The 20454-nt window shown below is 43.4% G+C and overlaps 1 protein-coding gene and 1 long non-coding RNA gene across 2 annotated transcripts in view; both read left to right on the top strand.

The window, feature by feature from the left end:
* The window catches only part of LOC132367140 (uncharacterized), a 195371-nt gene extending 191791 nt beyond the window's left edge, over positions 1–3580 (top strand). The window contains exon 5 of the long non-coding RNA XR_009503703.1: positions 3501–3580. This is a non-coding gene — a long non-coding RNA (uncharacterized LOC132367140). The remainder of the gene's footprint in view (positions 1–3500) is intronic.
* A 721-nt stretch (positions 3581–4301) lies between these two features.
* LOC132368083 (spermatogenesis-associated protein 31D4-like) lies at positions 4302–20391 on the top strand. Its single transcript, XM_059926671.1, has 6 exons — positions 4302–4310; positions 4771–4856; positions 14181–14337; positions 15096–15141; positions 15718–15778; positions 16059–20391. The coding sequence occupies exons 1-6, from the start codon at positions 4302–4304 to the stop codon at positions 20362–20364; spliced, it is 4665 nt and encodes a 1554-aa protein (XP_059782654.1). The 3' UTR covers positions 20365–20391.
* Positions 20392–20454: the final 63 nt, after the last annotated feature.

A 20454-nucleotide genomic window follows, 5' to 3' on the forward strand; every position in this document is an offset into this window, starting at 1 on the left:
TAGCAATCCAGGGATGGGAAGGCAGGGATGTGAGGGAAGGACCAATGCAACTTTTCAGTTCCAAGAAAATTTTCATACCTAATGATTTCCCCAAATATTTATAAGGATGTCCCAGTGTCAGGTGCTGGGCAGCTTGGCCATGGAATAGCTAAGTGGGCATGCTGGGGATATTTGTATTCCCCACTCACTCATTCCAGTAGGTAGATTCTGTTTCGATGTTTGGTATTATGCGAAAAAGCAGGTTTTGGGGAAGCAAATGTAGGTTGCTCTCTGTTCTCTTTCTACCTTTGTTTGAATGCTCTTGGTTGACTTCCCTATATATGTAAATCAGGGAAATGACTAGAAAGTAAATTAGTTTCTTTAAAAAGTTCATAGATCTGATATCTTGTTTGAGTAGGCATTGGAAAGGGCTCAGGAAAATACTTCTGGTTAGTTTTCTTAATAATCACGCCAGAGAGCAAATAAGTTTATTACCAGTCTGACCCCTTCTCACCCTTCTGCTGTTAGATATCACTAACAGATCACTGTGTTCTTTCAGAGAGCCTCAGAACCCTCCTTAACATGTTCTAAGAAGCCACCACCACTTAGTCAGAATTGGCATATGAGATGGAAACTTATTTTCCAAAGCTGGTTTTATATATGTCTAAATGTGAGAATCTGATTTCTTCCTTAGCTCCCCATGTGGTAATTGATCCAGGCCTTGAAGGTAGTAACTGGGGAGGCCTGGCAAACCAAAGCATTCTCAGCAGAGTACAGAGCACAAACAAAGGTGTGAGGTGACCAGATGGAGTAGAGCAGAGTGTGCAGTGGAAAGTCACATGAAATGAATTTGGAACAGGAAGGAGAAGCCAGATTTAGGTGGACGTTGGCATCCAGGCCAAGACTCTTGAATGTGATTTGTGAAGTCAGTGTTCCCAAAGGATGGCCAAGGTTCTCCAGAGAAATAGAACCAATAGGATAGAGTGTACGAGTGTATACACACACACACACACACACACACACACACACACACACACACACAGAGACAGACAGAGACAGAGATAGACAGACGGGGTGAGGATTTATTTTAAAGAATTAGCTCATGCGATTGTGGAAGCTGGCAAGTTCAAAAACTGCAGTGCAGGCCAGCAGACTAGAAATTCTGGCAGGAGTTGATGTTGAAGTCTTGAATCTGAAGGCAGTCTGGAGGCGGAATTCCTTCTTCTTTGGAGGACCTCAGTCTTTCATCTCAAGTCTTTCAACTGATTGGATGTGGCCCACACACATTATGGAAAGCCATCAGCTTTACTCAGAGTCTTCTGATTTAAATGGTAATCACATCTTTAAAAACCTTTCTGTAACATTGACTGATGTTTCACCACACAGTGGGACACCATACCCTAGCCAAGTTGACATTACAATTAATCGTCACAGTCAGCATAGGTAATTTTCAATGGTAGACATATTTGTGTTTTTAAATTTGTATTATACATTTAAATCTCATTTACATAAAACTTCTGATTTCATAGAAATTATTGGTTGGAACAAAGGTAAATTTATTTAAGTAAAACAGAGTTGATTTAACGAAAATTATTAAAGAAATATTGGGTAGAGATGGCCTATGGATATGGTGAGTATATGAAGGTTGTACTGAAATGACTGACATTAGAGAATGGTAAACAACAGAGAATTGCTATACTCCTGCAAGGAAATGTCATAAGGAAACAGGGTTTTAGGAATATTAATTCTGTTGCCCTGAACAAAGGCCACAGATAGAAAAAAAATTCATCAACAAATAATAAATGTGGGGACTTCCCTGGTGGCACAGTGGTTAAGAATCTGCCTGCCAACGCAGGGCACACGGGTTCGAGCCCTGGTCCAGGAAGATCCCACGTGCCGTGGAGCAGCTAAGCCCCTGCAGCACAACTACTGAGCCTGCGCTCTAGAGCCCGTGAGCCACAACTACTGAGCCCACGTGCTGCAACTACTGAAGCCCGCACGCCTAGAGCCTGTGCTCCGCAGCAAGAGAAGCCAACACAATGAGAAGCCCATGTACCACAATGAAGAGTAGCCCCCGCTCGCCGCAACTAGGGAAAAGCCCGCGTGCAGCAATGGAGACCCAATGCAGCCAAAGATAAATAAACATTTGTTTAAAAATTAAAAATAAATGTGAAAATGTTTGCTTTTGCTATAGTAGTAAAATAATGCATTTTCTCAATCTGCTGTTGTTCTTTTTTAAAAAATTGGTTTTGCTACTCACTTTTTTTTTTTTACAAATAGAAGTTTTAAATTTTATGTAGTCTGAACAGTTGGTCTTTTGTTTTATGATTTCTTAAAAGGATTTTAAGCTTAGGAAGTCATCCTTGGTTTTAAATTCACAGATCTAATACCTTGTTTGAGTGGGCATTTGGAAAAGGATGTTTTAAAAATATTTAACTTTTTAATATATCTGGGATTTATTTTGTTATACACTATGAAAGATGGGTCTAAATTAATTTTAATTTTATTTCCCTTAAATTCCTACCCAGTTATTCCTGCACAAGTTAATGAATAGTTCTTCCTTTCTGGTGCTGTCACTTTTGTTTTCTAGCAAATTCTTGTATGGAAAAAAATCAATTCTGGACTGTCTAGTGTGTGTTCTATATCTTTATATTTTTTCTTCTTTCTGTAGTGTCTTATTTTAATTATCATAGCCTTATTTTTTTTCACCATAGAGAGTTTATTTTCCATATAAAAGGGCAGAAGCTAACATGTGAGCAAAAGGGTAAAAAGCGTGGAGCTCATGTGGGAGACCATGACAGGTGACTTGAGGCTGAGGGTGGTGAAGGCTGGTCCAGGTGGAGAATTGGAGGTTGTGATGAAGAGATGGGGTCAGATCCAGGCCCTGTCCTTCAGGCAGAGACCATGAGACATGTTGATGCCAAAATTTATGGGATATAGCAAAAGCAGTTTTAAAAGAGACTTCTCACAAAAAATGCTTACTGGTCTTGGAGAGTTTCCCGGAGAGGCACGGGGTGAGGGATGGTGGCGACTGCAGCTCACCCTGGGGACAGAGTCAACTGGCGGCAGCCACCCTTGGAGCTCTCCCCACCATGTGGACACTGTTGCTGGTGGGCACCACGCCCTCCAGCTCAGCTTTATGCTGTATTTAAATGTCTAATGTGGCTAGACCCATTTATATTCTTCATTCAAAAATTTCTTTGATAAACTTATCAATTTTTTCTTCCTGAGAACATCAGAATCTAGTCAGATTCTCCAAATTTTCATAGAATATTTATTGGACTTTTGTAAATCATTATGAGGGTTGTAATGAGTTTGTGTATTATTCATTTATGTATGAATTTACACCCATTTTCGATCAACTTTTGATGTTTGTGACGACAGAACACAGATTAGAGTCAATGAATTAGTCTAAAATAGTAACAAAGACATTTTATCTCAGTTGCCTCCTTCACTTGAGCAATTCATAGCCAAATTAAATTTAATCCCCTTTCATTTTTGCACCTAAATGTCTGGTGGAGATGTAATCCAACAATCAAGGATCCAATGACTGGCCTCAGGGAGCAGAATAAAAGACACAGTGATAAACATTGTCGGTGAATCGATTTGGAAGCACTTGAAGGGTAATTCACATTTCAACTTTTATTTTAACTTTCATTTTAATTCCTCAGTATTTCAAATGGAAACCCATGATCCCCTTCTGCAAGAATTTTCACCTTGGGTGTTTACAATTTTTTTCTCTTACTTCCTTTGCCCTCTTCATGCTTGTGGTATCTGTACAGCAAGTTCTCATGGCCCTAGCTAATTCTTGGTACTCTTGAAACTCTCCTGACAGCGGAAAGCAGTGATCAGACAGGTTGAATGACTCAATGGAAATATAATCTGATCTCATTTTAGCTACGTGTAAGAAGTAACCTGCTGTGAACTAGAATTGTAATGCTGGAAATTATCTGATTCCTACAGGCCTCTCTTCCTTCTCTGCCCTGGTGAATGACTGCTAAAGGAATTTGAAGCATGTAAAACATGATAAACATTGATTTGTTGCCTTGGCCATTGAACTGGACATCTTGCCTTCTTGCAGGTAAAACTGAAGAGGAGTATGATAGATTCTAGATTTTATTTATAAGGGTGAAGCTTTTAAATGTACTCACTTAAGTTGCTTCTTGAGGCAGTAACGTCCTATTTCCTTTAAATTAGACTTCCAGCTTTGAACCCAGTTTATAAAGCAAAGCAAAATGAAACAACAACCTAGACAAAGAAACCTCTGTCAGTAGAACACTTCAGCTGCAAAAACTGATGACCTGAAGAACAGGGTTGACAAGATGCGACTGGTCAGTTCACTGCTCTGAAGGAGAGGCACCCTTTATTTGTGGCTGCCTAGGGAAGGCCAGTTACAACGCAGAAAAGCTAAGAAATGGTAGGAGAAAGTGGAGAAACAAACAGGGAAAGAGTGAAAAACTGGACATAAGAAAAATGGAAGGTATAGAAGAAACAGCACCTTTTACAGTTGATTGTGCACAGTTTCAGAAGAGTATAGCGACCACTGTTACATTGTTGGCCCCCCGTGATCTCCCAGTATTTGCCTCTGCGTAGTCCTCTTTCTTAGAACCTGAGTTGGGAGTATGACTTATTTTAATTAACTGCAAGTGGCAGAGTGATGCTCTATCAGTTCTTGTTCTAAGCCTTAAGAAGTTCTGCTTTTGTTCTCTGCAGAGCCATGATCTGCTTTATAAGAATTCTGTTAGCCTGCTAGAGCTATGTGGAGAGGCTGTCAGAAAAGCCACATAAGAGGGAGAGGCCCTGAGAGACGAGCCTGGCCATCCCAGTGTCTCAGTCAAGCCCAGGCCCCTGCTGACCTGCCAGCTGGATGAATCCACGTGAGTAGCCATCAGTAAGATCAACAGAAGGGTCACCCAGCCAAGCCCAGCCCAGATTGCAGAATTATGAGCAGATAAAATGTTCATTGTTTCAAGCCACTAATTTTTGAGGTGGTTTGTTATACAGCAAAATATAGCTCCTGGCATGTTAAAATGAAGTCAGTGATCAAGACCCAGTGACTCTACTCTCTGAGACAGTAAGTATCGTGTGGATTGAAGATGCACGTCTGGGACCAAAGCAAGCTTGGTTCAAATCCTTACTTTGTCACTTTTTAGCTCTTATGGCCTTGGGCAAGTTATTTAATCTTTCAGGGGCTCAGTCTTGTTATCTGTGAAGTGAGAGAAATATTTCTTCTCTCACAAGATAGTTAAGAAATGAAATGAGTGAAAGTTTGGGGCACAAATTAAGTACCCACCAAATCTTATATTATTTGTCATATTCCATTTCCTTCCTGTGGTTCCCTCACCCCCCTGAGGGGATAAAAGTGATCCAAACTACATTAACTCTTTAGGGTAGCCCTGTGACCTGCTAAAGGCAGTTCTGTCATAGGTCAGTTTTGCACTGCGTATGTATATTTGACAAACAATTGTTGTGTTTATATGAAAAAGAGGTAAACTCCTAAAATACAGGTGATGGATTTTTAAAATGATAGCAGGTTTTGTGGGGCACTGCTGGAGACAGTGCACATTTGTGTCCATGTCCCAGACCGCCTACACCTGCTCCTCTGCAGTATTACAGCTGTTTATTAGACTAAGCTGGGGTCACCAAGGAATATTGAAGTCACATTCAGCTTATTTTATTGCAGAAGGCATGAAGGCACATGCTGTATTTCCATTTGGTTTTCACAAAAAAGCATTACTATCTCAATGGTTTGTGAAGTTCACTTAGGCAAAAATTGCAGATTTTGAGGTAGTACTGCATAAAATTTGGTGTTTGTTGAGTCCTTGTCTTCATACTGGAACGAATTAAGTCCTATATTGAGTGACTAAATTATGTGCAGACACCAAGAGAAAACACACACACACACACACACACACGAAAGAAAGGATTAAGGAAAAAAGAAATAAACCTGCTTTGGCCTCAGTTTCCAATTTGTAAAATGAGAAAGCCAGACTAGAAGGTTCTCCAAGGTCACTTCCAGCTCTGAGTTTTAGCAGACATCTCAAATTCTGTGCGTTTATTAGCCCTTTGTGAGATTAAAAACACAGGTTGTTCTCCAGCAAAACTTTAATTGCAGAGCTTTAATTAGAAAAAAATCAAAATACTCTTTCAGATTATGCTTTTTTAATTTTAGTTTTAATTGTGTTTTTATTGTTTCCATATTATTTTAAAAGAGAGATGAAAGCTGCAATTTGACAAATTGCTACACCCGTTTCCTTGCCATACAACTGCCCTAGCAAGTTAACCTAAAACAATTTTCTAAAATGTATTTTTAATGAGAAACTTAGACCCCTGAAATTTGTATAAGACGTTTTTTTCCTTCAGACCTCTTATAGGGCTGTAGAGTTTCCATACCTCAGTGCCAAGAGCATGGCAGAGGAATTTGGCTCAGCTTAGTAATTACCTTGTGTTAGTCTAGCTCAAAGTTGTTTTTCTCTTAATGGCTTAAGAGAGCCATTCAAATGCTTTGATTCTAGTAATAAAAGTTCTAATGGGCAAGGTAGGTGAATGCCCATGTAATGTTTAGCTTATTAAACTGGCCATATCCAAAGCTTATGCAGAGTAAATTCTTACTAGGGACTCTGAATAAGGGCAGGTCAACGTGGAAAAAAGCATGAGAAAATAAGAGAGCTAAAGTAAGTCTGGGAATGTCCTTCCTCTCTCCAGCTAAGATCCCGATTATAGTGGACGTTTATTTTTGCCTTCTTTCATGGCAAGGGAGAAAGAGCTCCCCAAAGTCTCCCTGTGTGTTTCCAGAATGTTGATGCACCCACAGGCTTCACAGTGGACCATGTATATGAGACCACAGTTTCTCAGATTGTCTGTGGTGAAGGACCAGTTTGCTTCATCTCCCACACCCCCATCCACTGTGGACTGGTACTTGTATAAAATATAGTAAAAATGAATCACTGGAAAAATGACATACGAACTATGACATACAAAATATAAGCCTCAGTTTTTATTATTAAATTTAATTACTCTCTCAAATTGCAGTACAAGTTTCTAACCATCCTCAGTTTCTATACTTAGCTTTTTTTTTTTTAGAACATCTTTATTGGAGTATAATTGCTTTACAATGGTGTGTTAGTTTCTGCTGTATAACACAGTGAATCAGCTATATGTATACATATATCTCCATATCTCCTCCCTCTTGCGTCTCCCTCCCACCCTCCCTATCCCAACACTCTAGGTGGTCACAAAGCACCAAGCTGATCTCCCTGTGCTATGCGGCTGTTTCCCACTAGCTATCTATTTTACATTTGGTGGTGTATATATGTCCATGCCACTCTCTCACTTCGTCCCAGCTTACCCTTCCCCCTCCCCATGTCCTCAAGTCCATTCTCTGTGTCTTTATTCCTGTCCTGCCCCTAGGTTCTTCAGAACCATTTTTGTTTGTTTGTTTAGATTCCATATATATGTGTTAGCATATGGTATTTGTTTTTCTCTTTCTGACTTATTTCACTCCATATGACAGACTCTAGGTCCATCCACCTCACTACAAATAGCTCAATTTCATTTCTTTTTACAGCTGAGTAATATTCCATTGTCTATACTTACCTTGTTGCAGATGGTAGCAAAAATGTGGTAACAGGCATTGGTCCACGGACCACACTTTGAGTAGCACTGACCTAGACTAGGCCAGTAGTATTCTCTGGTTCCCAGTAATTAATGCATGGGTGTTCTTATGACCTGAGCTGGTCCCAGTCACTTGGATGTTGGGACTTTGGTTGAGAAACTGGGACAACAATTCTGTTTTTCCTGGCTGGATGCCATCTTGGGACTATAAGAGGAGTGGCTTGAGAATGAGTCAACACCAAGAAAGGAGAACCAAGAGGTAGCAAGTCAGAAGCTGAATCTGCTCCTGTGTTGTAGAGCAATAGAAGCCAATAAATTAAAATTTTTGCTCAGGCTAGAATTCATTAGGTTTTCGATCATCTGCATGAGAAAGAGTCCTATGTGATATTTGCATATTTCCCCCTAACTCTCAGTTACCTTGCCAGTCATCTTTCCAAAACAGAGATCTGGGAATGCCATTCTTCTGGTTATGAAAACCTTAGCTTCCCACTGCCTTGGTCCAGAGTTCAGGCTTCTTAAACTGTCATTCAAAGCATTCACAGTTGAGTCCCCTTCTTTTTCAGCCTAATTTTTTTTGCTACTCTCATCCTCAGACACATGCCCAATGCTTTAGTGTGACCAGACATGCACTTTTATATATATTATAGGTTTGCTCATGTTCACTTTGGCTGGATTGCACTTTCTCTTCCCACACCCTCTTCTGATTTTCTAAGAATAGAAACTTGAGAACATAAGGTGTTCGTTACTTTTAAATGTTAAGCGTTATGCATCACCATCATTCCTGCTGACTCAAGGGCTAATTTTGAGAGTGTTGGCAGGAGGGCAAATTGATGCACCCAGACATTTGACAAAAACTGCATTTAGACTCCAAAGCCTTCATTTCATAGGGAGTCTGATATGGTTATATTACCAAAATCTCAGAAAACAACAAACTTAGACAAAGTGTGACTTTAAGTTATTGCAAAAATGAATAAGCAAGAAATGAAAACATATGTCCGCACCAAAATGTGTACACAAATGTTCATAGCAGCTTTATTCATAATAGCTGAAAGTGGAAACAAACCAAATGTTCATCAGCTGATCAGTGTATAAACAAAATGTGGTATATCCATAAAATGAAATATTACTTGCCATGAAAATAAGTGAAGTACTGATACATGTTACAACATGGACTAACCTTGAAAACATTATGCTAAGTGAAAGAAGCCAGATATGAAAGGCCACATATTGTATAATTCCATTTATATGAATGTCTGGAATTGACAAATCTATAGAGAAAGTAGATTAGTGGTAACCTAGGGCTGGGGAGAGTGACGAGATCGAAGGGTGAAGGCTAGGGGGAACAGAGTTTCTTTTTTAGAGTGATGAAAATGTTCTCAAATTGATTGTAGTGATGGATGCACAACACTGTGAATATACTAAAAGTCATTGAACTGTACACTTTTAATGGGTGAATTATATGGTATGTGAATTATGCCTCAACAACGTGTCTTTTAAAAAAAAGAGTTTATAGGAGATTTATTCATAGGTGCCAAAACTGGGAAGCAACAAGATGTCTAAGGTGAATGGGTAAATCAACTGTGGTACATCCAGACAACTGAATAGTATTCATTCAACACTGAAAAAAATGAGCTATTAAGCCATGAAAATACATGCAGGAACCTTAAATGCATATTACTAAGTGAAAGAAGCCAATCTGAAAAGGCTACGTACACACTGTATGATTTCAACTCTATGACATTCTGGAAAAGGCAAAACACTGGCGACAGTGAAAAGATTGGTGGTTGCCAGGGGTTAGGGTGGAGGATGCAGCGAAGAGGCAGAGCACAGAGGATTTTCAGGGCCGTGAAACTACTCGGTGTGATGCTGCAGTGGGGGATACGTGTCACTATACACTTGTCTAAACTCATGTAGACTATGGGCTCTGGGTGAGAATGAAATGTCAGTGTAGGTACGACTGTAACACATGTCCCACTCTGGTGCTGGATTTTTTTTTTTTTAATTTCCTTCCTCCCTCCCTCCCTCCCTCTCTCCCTCCCTCCTTCCCTTCCCTTCCCTTCCCTTCCCTTCCCTTCCCTTCCCCTCCCTTCCCCTCCCTTCCCCTCCCCTCCCCTCCCCTCCCCTCCCTTCCCCTTCCCTCCCCTTCCCTCCCCTTCCCTTCCCTTCCCTTCCCCTCCCTTCCCCTCCCCTCCCCTCCCCTCCCTTCCCCTCCCTTCCCCTCCCTTCCCTTCCCTTCCCCTCCCCTCCCCTCCCCTCCCCTCCCCTCCCCTTCCCTCCCCTTCCCTTCCCTTTCCTTTCCTTTTCTTTCCTTCCTGCTGTGTTGGGTCTTCTTTTGCTGCAGGCAGGCTTTCTCTAGTTGCAGTGAGCGGGGACTACTCTTCATTGCGGTGCACGGGCTTCTCATTGCAGTGGCTTCTCTTGTTGTGGAGCATGGGCTCTAGGTACGCGGGCTTCAGTAGTTGTGGCTTGCGGGCTCAGTAGTCGTGGCTCACAGGCTCTAGAGCACTGCCTCAGTAGTTGTGGTGCACAGGCTTAGCTGCTCCATGGCATATAGGGTCTTCCCGGACGAGGGATCGAATCCATGTCCCCTGCATTGGCAGGCGTAACCACTGCGCCACAAGGGAAGTCCTGGTGCTGGATGTTGATAGTGGAAGAGGTTGTGTGTGTGTGTGGAGGGGTGTTGGGGGGGTCAGATGGCATATGGGAACTCTGTATTTTCTGCTCAGTTTTGCTGTGAACCTTAAACTGCTCTAAAAATTAAAGTCTAAAGAAGAAAAGGAGGATGAGGAGGAAGGGGGTGAGGAACAGGAAGAGGGCCATGGCAAGGACGGAGAGGAGGAGGAGGAGGTGAGCTCACAAGGCCCATCTCAGTTGGCACCACCTCTGAAATTTTCCCTGCCTCTCTCTTGTCTCCCTCCTGGCAGAAGAATTAATTGCTCCTTTACCTGTATTTTCATTGTGTTCTTATTCCTACTTCTTTTATAGTTCATATCACTTTATTATAGTTGTTTGCAGGCCTTACTTACTGAACTATGACCTGCCTGAGGGCAGAGGCAATGCCTTATTTTCTTGATATTTCTACTGGAAATACTACATGGTAGAGTTCAGTGAAAGTGTGGTGTGTGTATGAATGAAGAACATCTTAAAGCGGCAGTGTTAAGTGCAGTTTTAAAGGATTCTGCTCTAGAATCTGTTGTTCTTCAGGCTTTTTGGTAACCTAAAAAAAGCTCCCTCTACGTGGCTCATCCCTGGGACTGTGGCCAGGATGTGAGTGAGGGCACTGAGGACATGTGACAATCCTAGACGAACGACTTATCCCTACTGAGTCTCCTCCAACAGGCAGCATACTATTCTAGTACAGCTTTTGGAAAATACTCTTCCTTGGGGATAATCTAACCATGTGCAGCCTGAAATCTGGGACCAGACTTCTGTGTGGTGACGAAGGTCAACTGGGAAGATGTCATTGGGTGGAGAGGAGAAGATCTCACTCTACTAAAAGCCACCACTGCCACCTCAGGATGGCTGCCTGAAATGCTCTGGTGAGAGTTTTATTACAAGGCTTTGGGGTTAGCTATATGTAAAATGTGTGAAATGTGTTCCTGGGAGGATGACATTTTAAACTTTTATTATTCATTTATACCTTACTGAGAGTCATATGTAATAGATTTCTTGAAAGTAGGTTTTAAGAGGGCAATAGAGAAAACCAAGCAAGATACTGGTGCTAAGAATGAAAAGGAAAAGGTACCTAAGAGGTGATAGGATGCCAAAAATAGCTTTTCTTTACTTCCCAAATTTGGCATCATTTAATGGATAAAGTGAATATTCTCAATCACATAACCACTTTAATTTTAGTACCAGGGCATACTTTTTAAGAAGTCACTTATTTATATTGTTTAAAATAGTAGCATTGAGAATGTGGGGAATTTAGTAGTCAGGGCTCTACTACTTACTTGCTGAACAATCTAAGGAAGTTTCTTCCCGTCTCTGAGCTTCAGTTTTATTCACTGATAAAATGGGCACAATAATACCTGTACTGTTTACATCACAGGATGTTTGTGAAAATCCACTGAGATCGCTGAAAGGAAAATGTTTTATAAATTAGACAAATAAATTTATAATTTATAATTGATGTTAGTCTAGGAAGGATAAGTGCTGTGAACTTCTCCTACTAAATACCAATGGAGTTTATTTGTGGTTGGTACAAAAAGAAAAAAAAAAGCAAAAAAAAGTACTGTACATTTAGTCCTTTGTTTCTTTAAATTTTGAAGGAGCTCTACCAGGTTCTGAAAAGGAATCTTATTAACATTTTGGGAAAAGCCTTTTTGTTGAAACTTCTTGTAAGTTTTACACGCAAGGCACACAAATGTATGTAAGGATATCTAGCCAACGTGTGCCCTTTTAAAAGAGAAAAGCTCTTCTTTAACCATCTTCTCCAAGAATCGTTAATTTGTATCAGAAAATTGGAGAGGCGTGCAGGGATACCTTCCTAAGGAGCATAAAATGTCTGAGCAGTTATCACCCATAGCATCTGTCCCTTCTCTGATCTATTCCAGAGATCACTTGCCAATTCACAAATGCCATGGGGGACCTCTCCTGTGCGGTTATGTAACTCTTGACCTGTGTAGGGCTTTCCCCTAAAACTGCACCATGAGGTCCTTAAGGACAGAGGCTGTGACTTACAGGTACTTGTGTCTCCTAGTTTCCAGCACTAAATATTTATTAAATGAAAACTTGGCTGAGGCTGTATATCAAGGTCAGGAGGAAGTGGTGCCTCTTGGCAGATTTTATCCTCAGGGTAGGTTACCTGTTCCTGCATAATTGAAAGAAGACTCTGTGGGTTTGAAGGCTGTCTAACCCTTTCACAGGAGATCAAGTAACTGTGCTAGGCCATGGGTGTCAAATAAAGGGCACCACAGTTTATGAAAGACATGAGAAATTAGGAGACAGTTCAGAGAACAGCTATCATGAAGATAAAGAGTTTAGAAAGGAAAATGTAGGAAGAGGGGAGGGAAATACTGGGATTATTTAAACCTGACGAGAGGAGCCTGAAAAAAAGCGTGGCAGGTAGTTGATTTTCAAACATTTATGGGGATGATTATATAGAGCAGAGCTTCTCAGCCTTTGTGGCAAGGCACACTTAAGAAAAGATTATATTTACAGAGCCCACAAGGATAATCAGGTAAGGCTGCTCAAGGCTTGATTCTTCTCTAAGGCTTTGACATTCCTAGGTCCCACCCTGCCACCAGAGGACTTAGGGCAGCCTTTGGGTAGTGTTACGGACAGAATATTTGTGTCCCACCAAACTCATATGTTGAAACCCTAAGCCCAATACGATATCATAGTATTAGGAGATGGGGCCTTTGGGAGGTGATTAGGTCATAACAGTGGAGCCTTCATGAATGGAATTAGTGCTCTTATAGAAGAGACCTCACAGAGCTCTCTCACCCACTTTTTCTGCAGGGTTGCTGGGAGAAGACAGCTGTTTACGAACCAGGAAGTAGGTCTCACCAGACACAGAATCTGCTGTTGCCTTCATTTCGGACTTCCCAGCCTCCAGAACTATGAGAAATAAGTGTTTGTTGTTTAAGCCCCCAGTCTATGGTGTTTTGTTACGGCAGCCCAAACTGACTAGGGCAGGGATTTGTGCACATGTTAGAAAATTGACGTAGAGTGCAGCGACTGTCTGTATTTTAGGTAGAGTAAGAAGTAGGGTCAAAACAAAAGATGGAAGATTGGAATAAAATGAGAAAACACTTTATTCTTAGATTTGAAAATACCAGATTGGTTTGTCAAAGGGTGTGTGTGTGTGTAGCATGTCCTAAAAGTCTTTATGCAGTTTAAGCTTCACTAACTTCAGAAAAATAAGTGCTACAGACTTCTCCTCAAGATCTCGTGAAGGTTTAATTATTTACATTTATTTTATAGTAACTTAAGTTTTGTGAATGTTGAATAATGAATTATTCATTTTAATTATTTGAGTCAGCCCCTCTGACTGAAGATGGTAACGGCTGACTGCAACAAAAAGCAAAATTTCCTATTCAACATTCACAAAACTGGATAAAAGAACTTCTAAGTTCTTTATAACTGGGTTTGTGTAGCGAAAAGATTCTATAGGAAAGATGGATTTAAGGACATATATGATCCTGAGTATAAATGTGTGGGTACAAGCAAAAATTCCAGACAGTATTTCAGACATTTAAGGCAGTGGAATTGGTGAGACCCAAGTCAAGTTTCTATCAAACAGTAAAGGGGACCCAGGTAGTATCTGGGTTACAGATGGGACAAGCAGAAAACTTCATTACTGTAAATATATGAAACCATGAAAGGATGGCAGGGTAGGGCAGAGGGACCTGGAAGGTCCAGCAGCGGCGGAAGGGTCTGCTGAACTGGTGGGTGGGGGGAGGGGCTGTGGACACACCCTCTCCATGTTGTCCCCTCCCCCACACTCAAACGCTTTGTGACTCTTCATTGCTCTGTGATGCAGGCCTGGGACCGCGCCCGCACTCTCAGTGCTCAGTAACTTCAGGCAGCCTTGTGATTCAGATAATGGAATTCAGAAAATGGAATGCTCTCTCATTTTTGAACAGCGCTACAGACCCATGTCTGAGCTTTGGCTCAACGTCCTTGGATATTGACCAAAACCTCGTCATCCCGTGCGGGTTGGGGTTGCTGCTTCTGTTCCTGTGGTACCTGGTGAGCTTGCCATTTTCACCTACCTTCAGTAAAACCAAAGACATCCCAAAGGTAAGTACCCCTGGGTGAGCCCCCAACAGAGATTCTTTATTGTTGTTTCCATTTCTATTCCCACATTTTAAAATGAGTTTGGTTGGCTCAGAGAGACACCTAAGATGGGAAGTTCAAGGAGAGGATAGAATATCATCCTTCTAGGGAAAGAGGCCAGGCAGGGCCAGGGGTTCAGGGAGGACTAAGGCTTCCAGTTGAAGCCCATGGCCCATCTGAGTGTTTGGAGATTCCAGGATAAAATCCCAAGCAATAACTTTGCAGTAACTTTGTGGCCCTGGGTTGGGTTATTTAGAGAGTTTGGGATCTCTGCAGGAGAACAGAGTTCCCCAATGCTTGATCATGAGTCACATTCTCACGTCAGGCATCACTCGACAGAGCCTTCCTTTGTGCTGGGCTGATCAGAGCAGCAATGCTGAGCCTCTGAGCAGAGGCTGGAGCCTGAGCTCCAGGATACAGGGTCCTATCTGAGGGACATGGATGTGACTGTTGGCCTCAGATGCTGTGCTCTCCTTGGGCTGATGACTTCTGACTGAGAATATCAAGTGTGGACCTCATAGACAAAAGTCCTTCTTTGAGTTTGTCAAAGAAGAAAAAAATTGAAAGCATTTTAAACCCTTAAAATTGATAAAAGGAAGGAACATAAAGTTCTATTAATTAAAATAGAGTCATATTATTCATGGATAATGAATATCTGAGTTTCCTAGAGAGGAGTGAGAGAAACGAGCCCCAGCCCTTCATTCTTTTCTTTTTGTTCTCAGCATCAGGGCAGAGCCAAGAGGAGAAGGAAAGGTGGAACACCGAAAGGTAAGGTTCTGCCTATCCCATCTGAACTCTCCAAGGGTGACCCTTCCTGCCTTTTCCATGAGGTCCAAGGTCCCTGATCTCTGAGGATGTCAACTGCTAGATACAGTTTCTCTCAGAAACCAGAGTTCTCAGAGGAGAGGCTTATGGGAAGGCAGTCAGAGCCTGAGACACTTCTCAGATTCCCTGCTCTGCTCATCGCTGGGCATGAAGCAGTGATGGACCTGGGCAATGGGTGTTTCCCAACAGGTGGCCATGTGAGATGTCAAGAGTCAGAACTTCTGTGTCCTGACTTTGTAAAAGTCCTTTCACTTCCTGGATGATCAGATCCCTCTCTAAGGCAACACTGATCTCTGGGCTTCACATGGTGTTTTTGAGCATCACATGAGATAAAATGCATGTGAAAGTGCTTTACAAGAAGCAACATACACATGTTAATGTCATTGACCATTTGACCTCATCTACTGATTCTTGGGTCTTTCAGAGTCTAATATCCCAACGGTTTCCCGTAAGGGGACTCCTTTATTATACCTATGCTTCTACCTTCATTACATATAACCCACTCTCCTGGTTTCTCAGGTTGGAGATGTCACCAGACAGAAACAGAGGAGAAAACGAAGCTGATTTCTATTCTGAAAAGGTGACTAGTCTTTCCCCTTCTTTCCTGATCCCTCCTTAGCATGTTCTATGCATTCCAGGGATTCAGTGCCACCTGCTGTAGTCCTGGCAGGGGGTAGCATAGGAATGAGTATGTGATGAAGGCCTTGAGGTGAGGGCTACTGAGCATGTTGTGAACTCATGGAAGTGGAGCAATGTGAAGGGGCAGCAGGCTTCAAATGACCCCACCCCTGCCAGGCCAGCAGGTCTCCCTTTCCTTGTTCTGGTCCTGGTTGCATCTTTGTACTTCCTGTCTTCTGCAGCCCCCTGGGCCGGCACGATGACACCACCCGCATTCGTCAACTCTTATGTCCAGACCCCTTCTGCGAGGTGTGTAATAAGGCAACTGCTGAGGTCAATCGGATGCTATTCCCAGAGGCCCTGGAAGATTCTACTTCCTCTGTGTCCCCGTTGGCTTCCACAGCTCCTGTGACTGAGTCATCGTTTACTCTGTCCCCTGCCTTCTCAACAGTCCCTCCAAGAGACCTAACAGCAGCCTCTCTGCTTGAGCCTTCCCCACTGCCCGCCTCCGTTCTCTCCCCTAACCCAGTGACTCCCTTAGTTGACTTTTTTTCACCCTCACCACTGGGTCACTCTCTGGCACCAGAGCCTTTTCCTTCCTTGGATTCCAAATTCCCTGTGGACTATTCCCCACCCCAACCCCTTGCCTTTCCCCCTCTCCTACCACATGACGCTCAGACAGCAGATCCTGTTCCCCCACGAGAGGCCACTTTGTCTCCGGATACCATTTTCTCTCTTGACCCCACCCTTTCCCAAGATATCAATCCCTTATCAGATTTGTCCCAGGCAGTGAATCACCCCGATTCTTCTGCTTGTCATCATGCACCACCAACTCTGTCTGTTTCACCACAGCCAGACTGCACTTTAACTGTCACTCAGTCTAAATCAATTGCCATCTTATTGAAGCCTGTTCCTGAGAACTCACTTCCAGAAAGCCCTGGTGTGTTGTCCACTTATGTCCCAGCACTCAGAGGCACTGATCATTCAAGCTTGTCAATTTCAGACTTCTCCTGGTGGCAAGCTCATGCCAAAGGCTTGTTCCCTTCCACGTTGGCACAATGTGATTTCAATCAAGAGTTTCTTGCCCTCCATTCTTCAGAGGCCTCTTTTGGGGGAGACCCTGCAGCCGACCTTGTAGAGCCTGGTAACCTCTCATTTCTCAGCCCTGATGTCCTGGCACTCCTGGAGAGACAAGTCCAAAAGAGGAGTGATTTCCTGATGTGGAAGGAAAAGGAAAATAAAAAAGATTCTTTTCCAGAACAACTTAGGCCAGACTACCAACAAAATTCTTCATGGAAAATGTTAGAGTCAATTGCTGATAAGCGTGATTCAGCAGTCTGCCTTCCCTTCTGGAGCAGCAAAGACAAACCAAAGGAGCTGCATGTGCATCAGCAGCCCCCATATCCTAAGACCCTGGAGGACCATTTACAGCAAAAACCTATCCAGTTCTTCTGGGGTCTCCCATCTCTGCACAGCGAGTCCTTGCCCTCTGCTGTTCCTGTCTTGGCTGACAGTTCCTCAATCTTTATTTTCAATAGAAACTCGAATGCCTCCACAGGCCAAGAATCACCAGTGCTTCCCGATCCCCTACCTCTGTCCTTGCCTGAGATTCAGCCTGAACCCTTGCCTCAAATCCTGCCTCAATCTCAGCCCCTACCTGTCACTCAGGTCCAGTCCCAGGCCGACCCTCAATCCCCACTCCCTGTCATACCATCTGATCCTCTACCCCAGATTAGGAACTGTGGGGTACATTTCCACAGACCTCAGGATGAGTCAGAGTCTCTCTCCTCATCTGAAATTCAACGGCTGGAATGGAACATTTTGCAGAAACAACAGGAAAATTTGTGGGGTTTACCCTCTGTGGTCCAAAGATCTCAGGAAGACTTTTGTCCATCAGCTCCTAAGACTCCTCGCCACCGGGCCCCCCAGGCCCATGTTTCAATCTCCATCCTTCCTGGGGAGTTTCCTCTCAGTGATGAACTTCGGAAGAAACTAGAGCATCACCTTCGAAAGAGGCTCATCCAACACCGGTGGGGCCTGCCCCGCAGAATCTACGAGTCTGTGTCACTGATGTTGCCTCCAAATAGTTTTTCAGAGGCATCTGAGTCGGAGAGCAATAATGAAGTCTCACTGATCTCTGTGTTTAAGAGTCAGAGTAGCAAAAATGTAAATGTTGGATTGAGCCAAACTGGAAGCTTCCATGAGAGGAGCTCAGAAATGTTCCAGCTAGAGGAAGATGTGGGGAAGGATCTGGGACACAGCCTAGAGAATGGCCCAAAAGATCACCTGTTGAATGACCCAAAGAGCTCTTCAGGTAAGGATCTGGGGTATGACTCTGAGAAAGACCTAAACAGTCAGATGGTGAGTCTCTCAGAGAAAAATTCAAGGGTGTCAGCAGAGAGTCTAGGTCAGAGACAACTTGAAAATGTCCTAAAAGTACATTTGAGCAAGAAGTTTGAGGAAATAAATGAGGGTCGGCTCCCTGGGACTGTGCATAATTCATGGCATGCTATGAAGGAAACATTGCTTCCTTCTGTGAAATCCCACACCCAAACAAAACAGAGAAGTTTGCCATCATCAGTGGGTGAAGCCTACTCCCTGAATACCTTCCAGGACCTGACTTTTGTTGATTCCAGTGCACAACAGATGCTGGAAGCCCATATTAAAAGGTTTCGTATGAGGATGTTGTGGGCCCTTCCCGCCAAGGTCCTTGAATCCATACAGATCTTTAAATTGAAAGATGCCTCATCCCAGTCCTTGTCTCATGCCAACTTGCCCTCCTCAACCAATGTGATTTCGGAGGCAGACTCCAAATCTGGGAGCTTCAAGTCCTTTAGAGGAAGCTCTAAATCTCTCCATGGAGACAAAGTGGGAGCAACAAATTCAGCCCCTGTCCTGGATCGTTCTCTCCCTGCCATCTCACCTGTGGGCAAAGGAGGACAGAGGGTCCTGAGACAATCACGCTCGGGTGTCAACCGTGGGCTGGCAGAGGATGTTCAGAGAATTAAGGATGCCAGACAGACTCATCTGCCTGTCTCACTCTGCATCACAGGGAAAGCAGGTCATAGACAGACTCAACTAGCCAACAGAAATCCCCAAAAGCTGCTTGCAAAGCAAGCTGGGGCCAGATATGAGCCGAAGCATAAGAGTGTGAGTTCCAGTGATAAAGGAGAAATGCAACAGGGCAAAAAGGTGGAGAAGTCAGAACCTGTTTCCATGCCCAAATTGTCTAGGGAGGTATTCACAGCTGAGGAGCTTGATACTCTTCAATTAAAAACTAGTGACATGTTGACAACTAGCAAGCCACGGAGCTCCCAAATGATAAATGTGAATGAGAATAAAGTAGAAACTACCGTGACCACTGAAAGCCCCCCACCCAAATTACCAGTTCCCCAAGATCCTAAATCATTAGACCTTAAAGAACAACTGTTCAGTGAGTTAAACTTTAAACTGGAGAACAGGGAGCATAGCCAGGCTCAAGGCCAACCCACTGACACATCCCTCACTTCAGATAACTTGACTTGCGAGGCCTCACTGACTCATGCCCAGGCTGTCTCAGGTGGGGACATGGGAGCTTCCCAGGTGCTGCGTGTCCATTTGGAGGACAGAGGAATCAGGACGGAGCAGCAGCAGGAACCTAAGCATGCCTTAAGGAGGTGCCAGGATAAGAATTTCCCACCAACTGCAAAGAGAGTGAGCCCTCTGGGGCCCAAGGCAGAAGAGCTTGGTGGAGGGGATACAGGTCTGGGGACATCCAAACTTAGGAGGAAGAGTTTCCCTACTCAGGACATGGTACTAGAGGAGACACTTGCGAGCAAGTCTTCCCAGACCCTATCACAGAAGGGACAGCCTCTTCCTGAAGGCCATATCAGAAAAAGAATGAAGCACTTCTTGCAATGGCTTTATTCTGGGATAAAATACAAAAGGCAAGAAGATGCCCAGGAAAAGGGCAGCCCCATATCAACTGTGCAGAACAGAGGCCTAGTTAAAAGTAGAGCGGCCTTTACTGGGACAACTGAAGCTCAGAAAATTGTGACAGACGTCGGGAAGTTCCTAGAGGAGAAACTGGGGTGTCAGCATGCAATTGATGTCACCTGCTCTCCAGAGCCCCTTCCTTTCCCAGTGCAGTTTAGGAAAACTCAGCAAAAGGTGGACGTGCAGGTCCAGAAAGAGCCTGTCCAGGGGCATCCTTTCAACTACAGGGCTCCCTCCTGTAAAGTGACAAACACCAAGTCCTGCCATCAAGAAGCTATCTTTGCTGGCCAGGGTTATCCTCCAAGTACAAGACAGGTCAGAGATAAGAAGAGACAGCCCCAGAAAGTTGTGGCATTCAAGGACCAGCGACTGTGTCACGGACATCCCCCAGCAGTGTCCCACAGGGAGCCTGTGGCCCATCCAAGCCCCACCCGCAGGTGTCAAGCTGTCCAAGCACCCCTGGCTGCGCTCAGCACTGCTGAAGGCACTGTGTTCAGACATCTGTCTCTACTGTTTAGACAGAAAAGACTTCTCCAGAATTTCCAGGGAGGAAGACTTCCCATCCAGAAATAACTCCTTCCTTGTGGAGATTATTGATTCTCCCCAATAAATATTTATCTAATAATAGTGTATCTTTTCTGTTTTCTGGGTTTTGGGTAACTC

This window comes from Balaenoptera ricei, chromosome 6 (genome assembly GCF_028023285.1).
Source record: "Balaenoptera ricei isolate mBalRic1 chromosome 6, mBalRic1.hap2, whole genome shotgun sequence".
NCBI classification, from domain to species: Eukaryota; Metazoa; Chordata; class Mammalia; order Artiodactyla; family Balaenopteridae; genus Balaenoptera; species Balaenoptera ricei.

Bases quoted from the DNA above. Each gene is read 5' to 3' on its own strand.
- LOC132368083 (XM_059926671.1), top strand. The intron at 14,338-15,095 runs GTAAGTACCCCT...TTTTGTTCTCAG, and splicing joins AAACCAAAGACATCCCAAAG to CATCAGGGCAGAGCCAAGAG. The intron at 15,142-15,717 runs GTAAGGTTCTGC...CTGGTTTCTCAG, and splicing joins GAAAGGTGGAACACCGAAAG to GTTGGAGATGTCACCAGACA.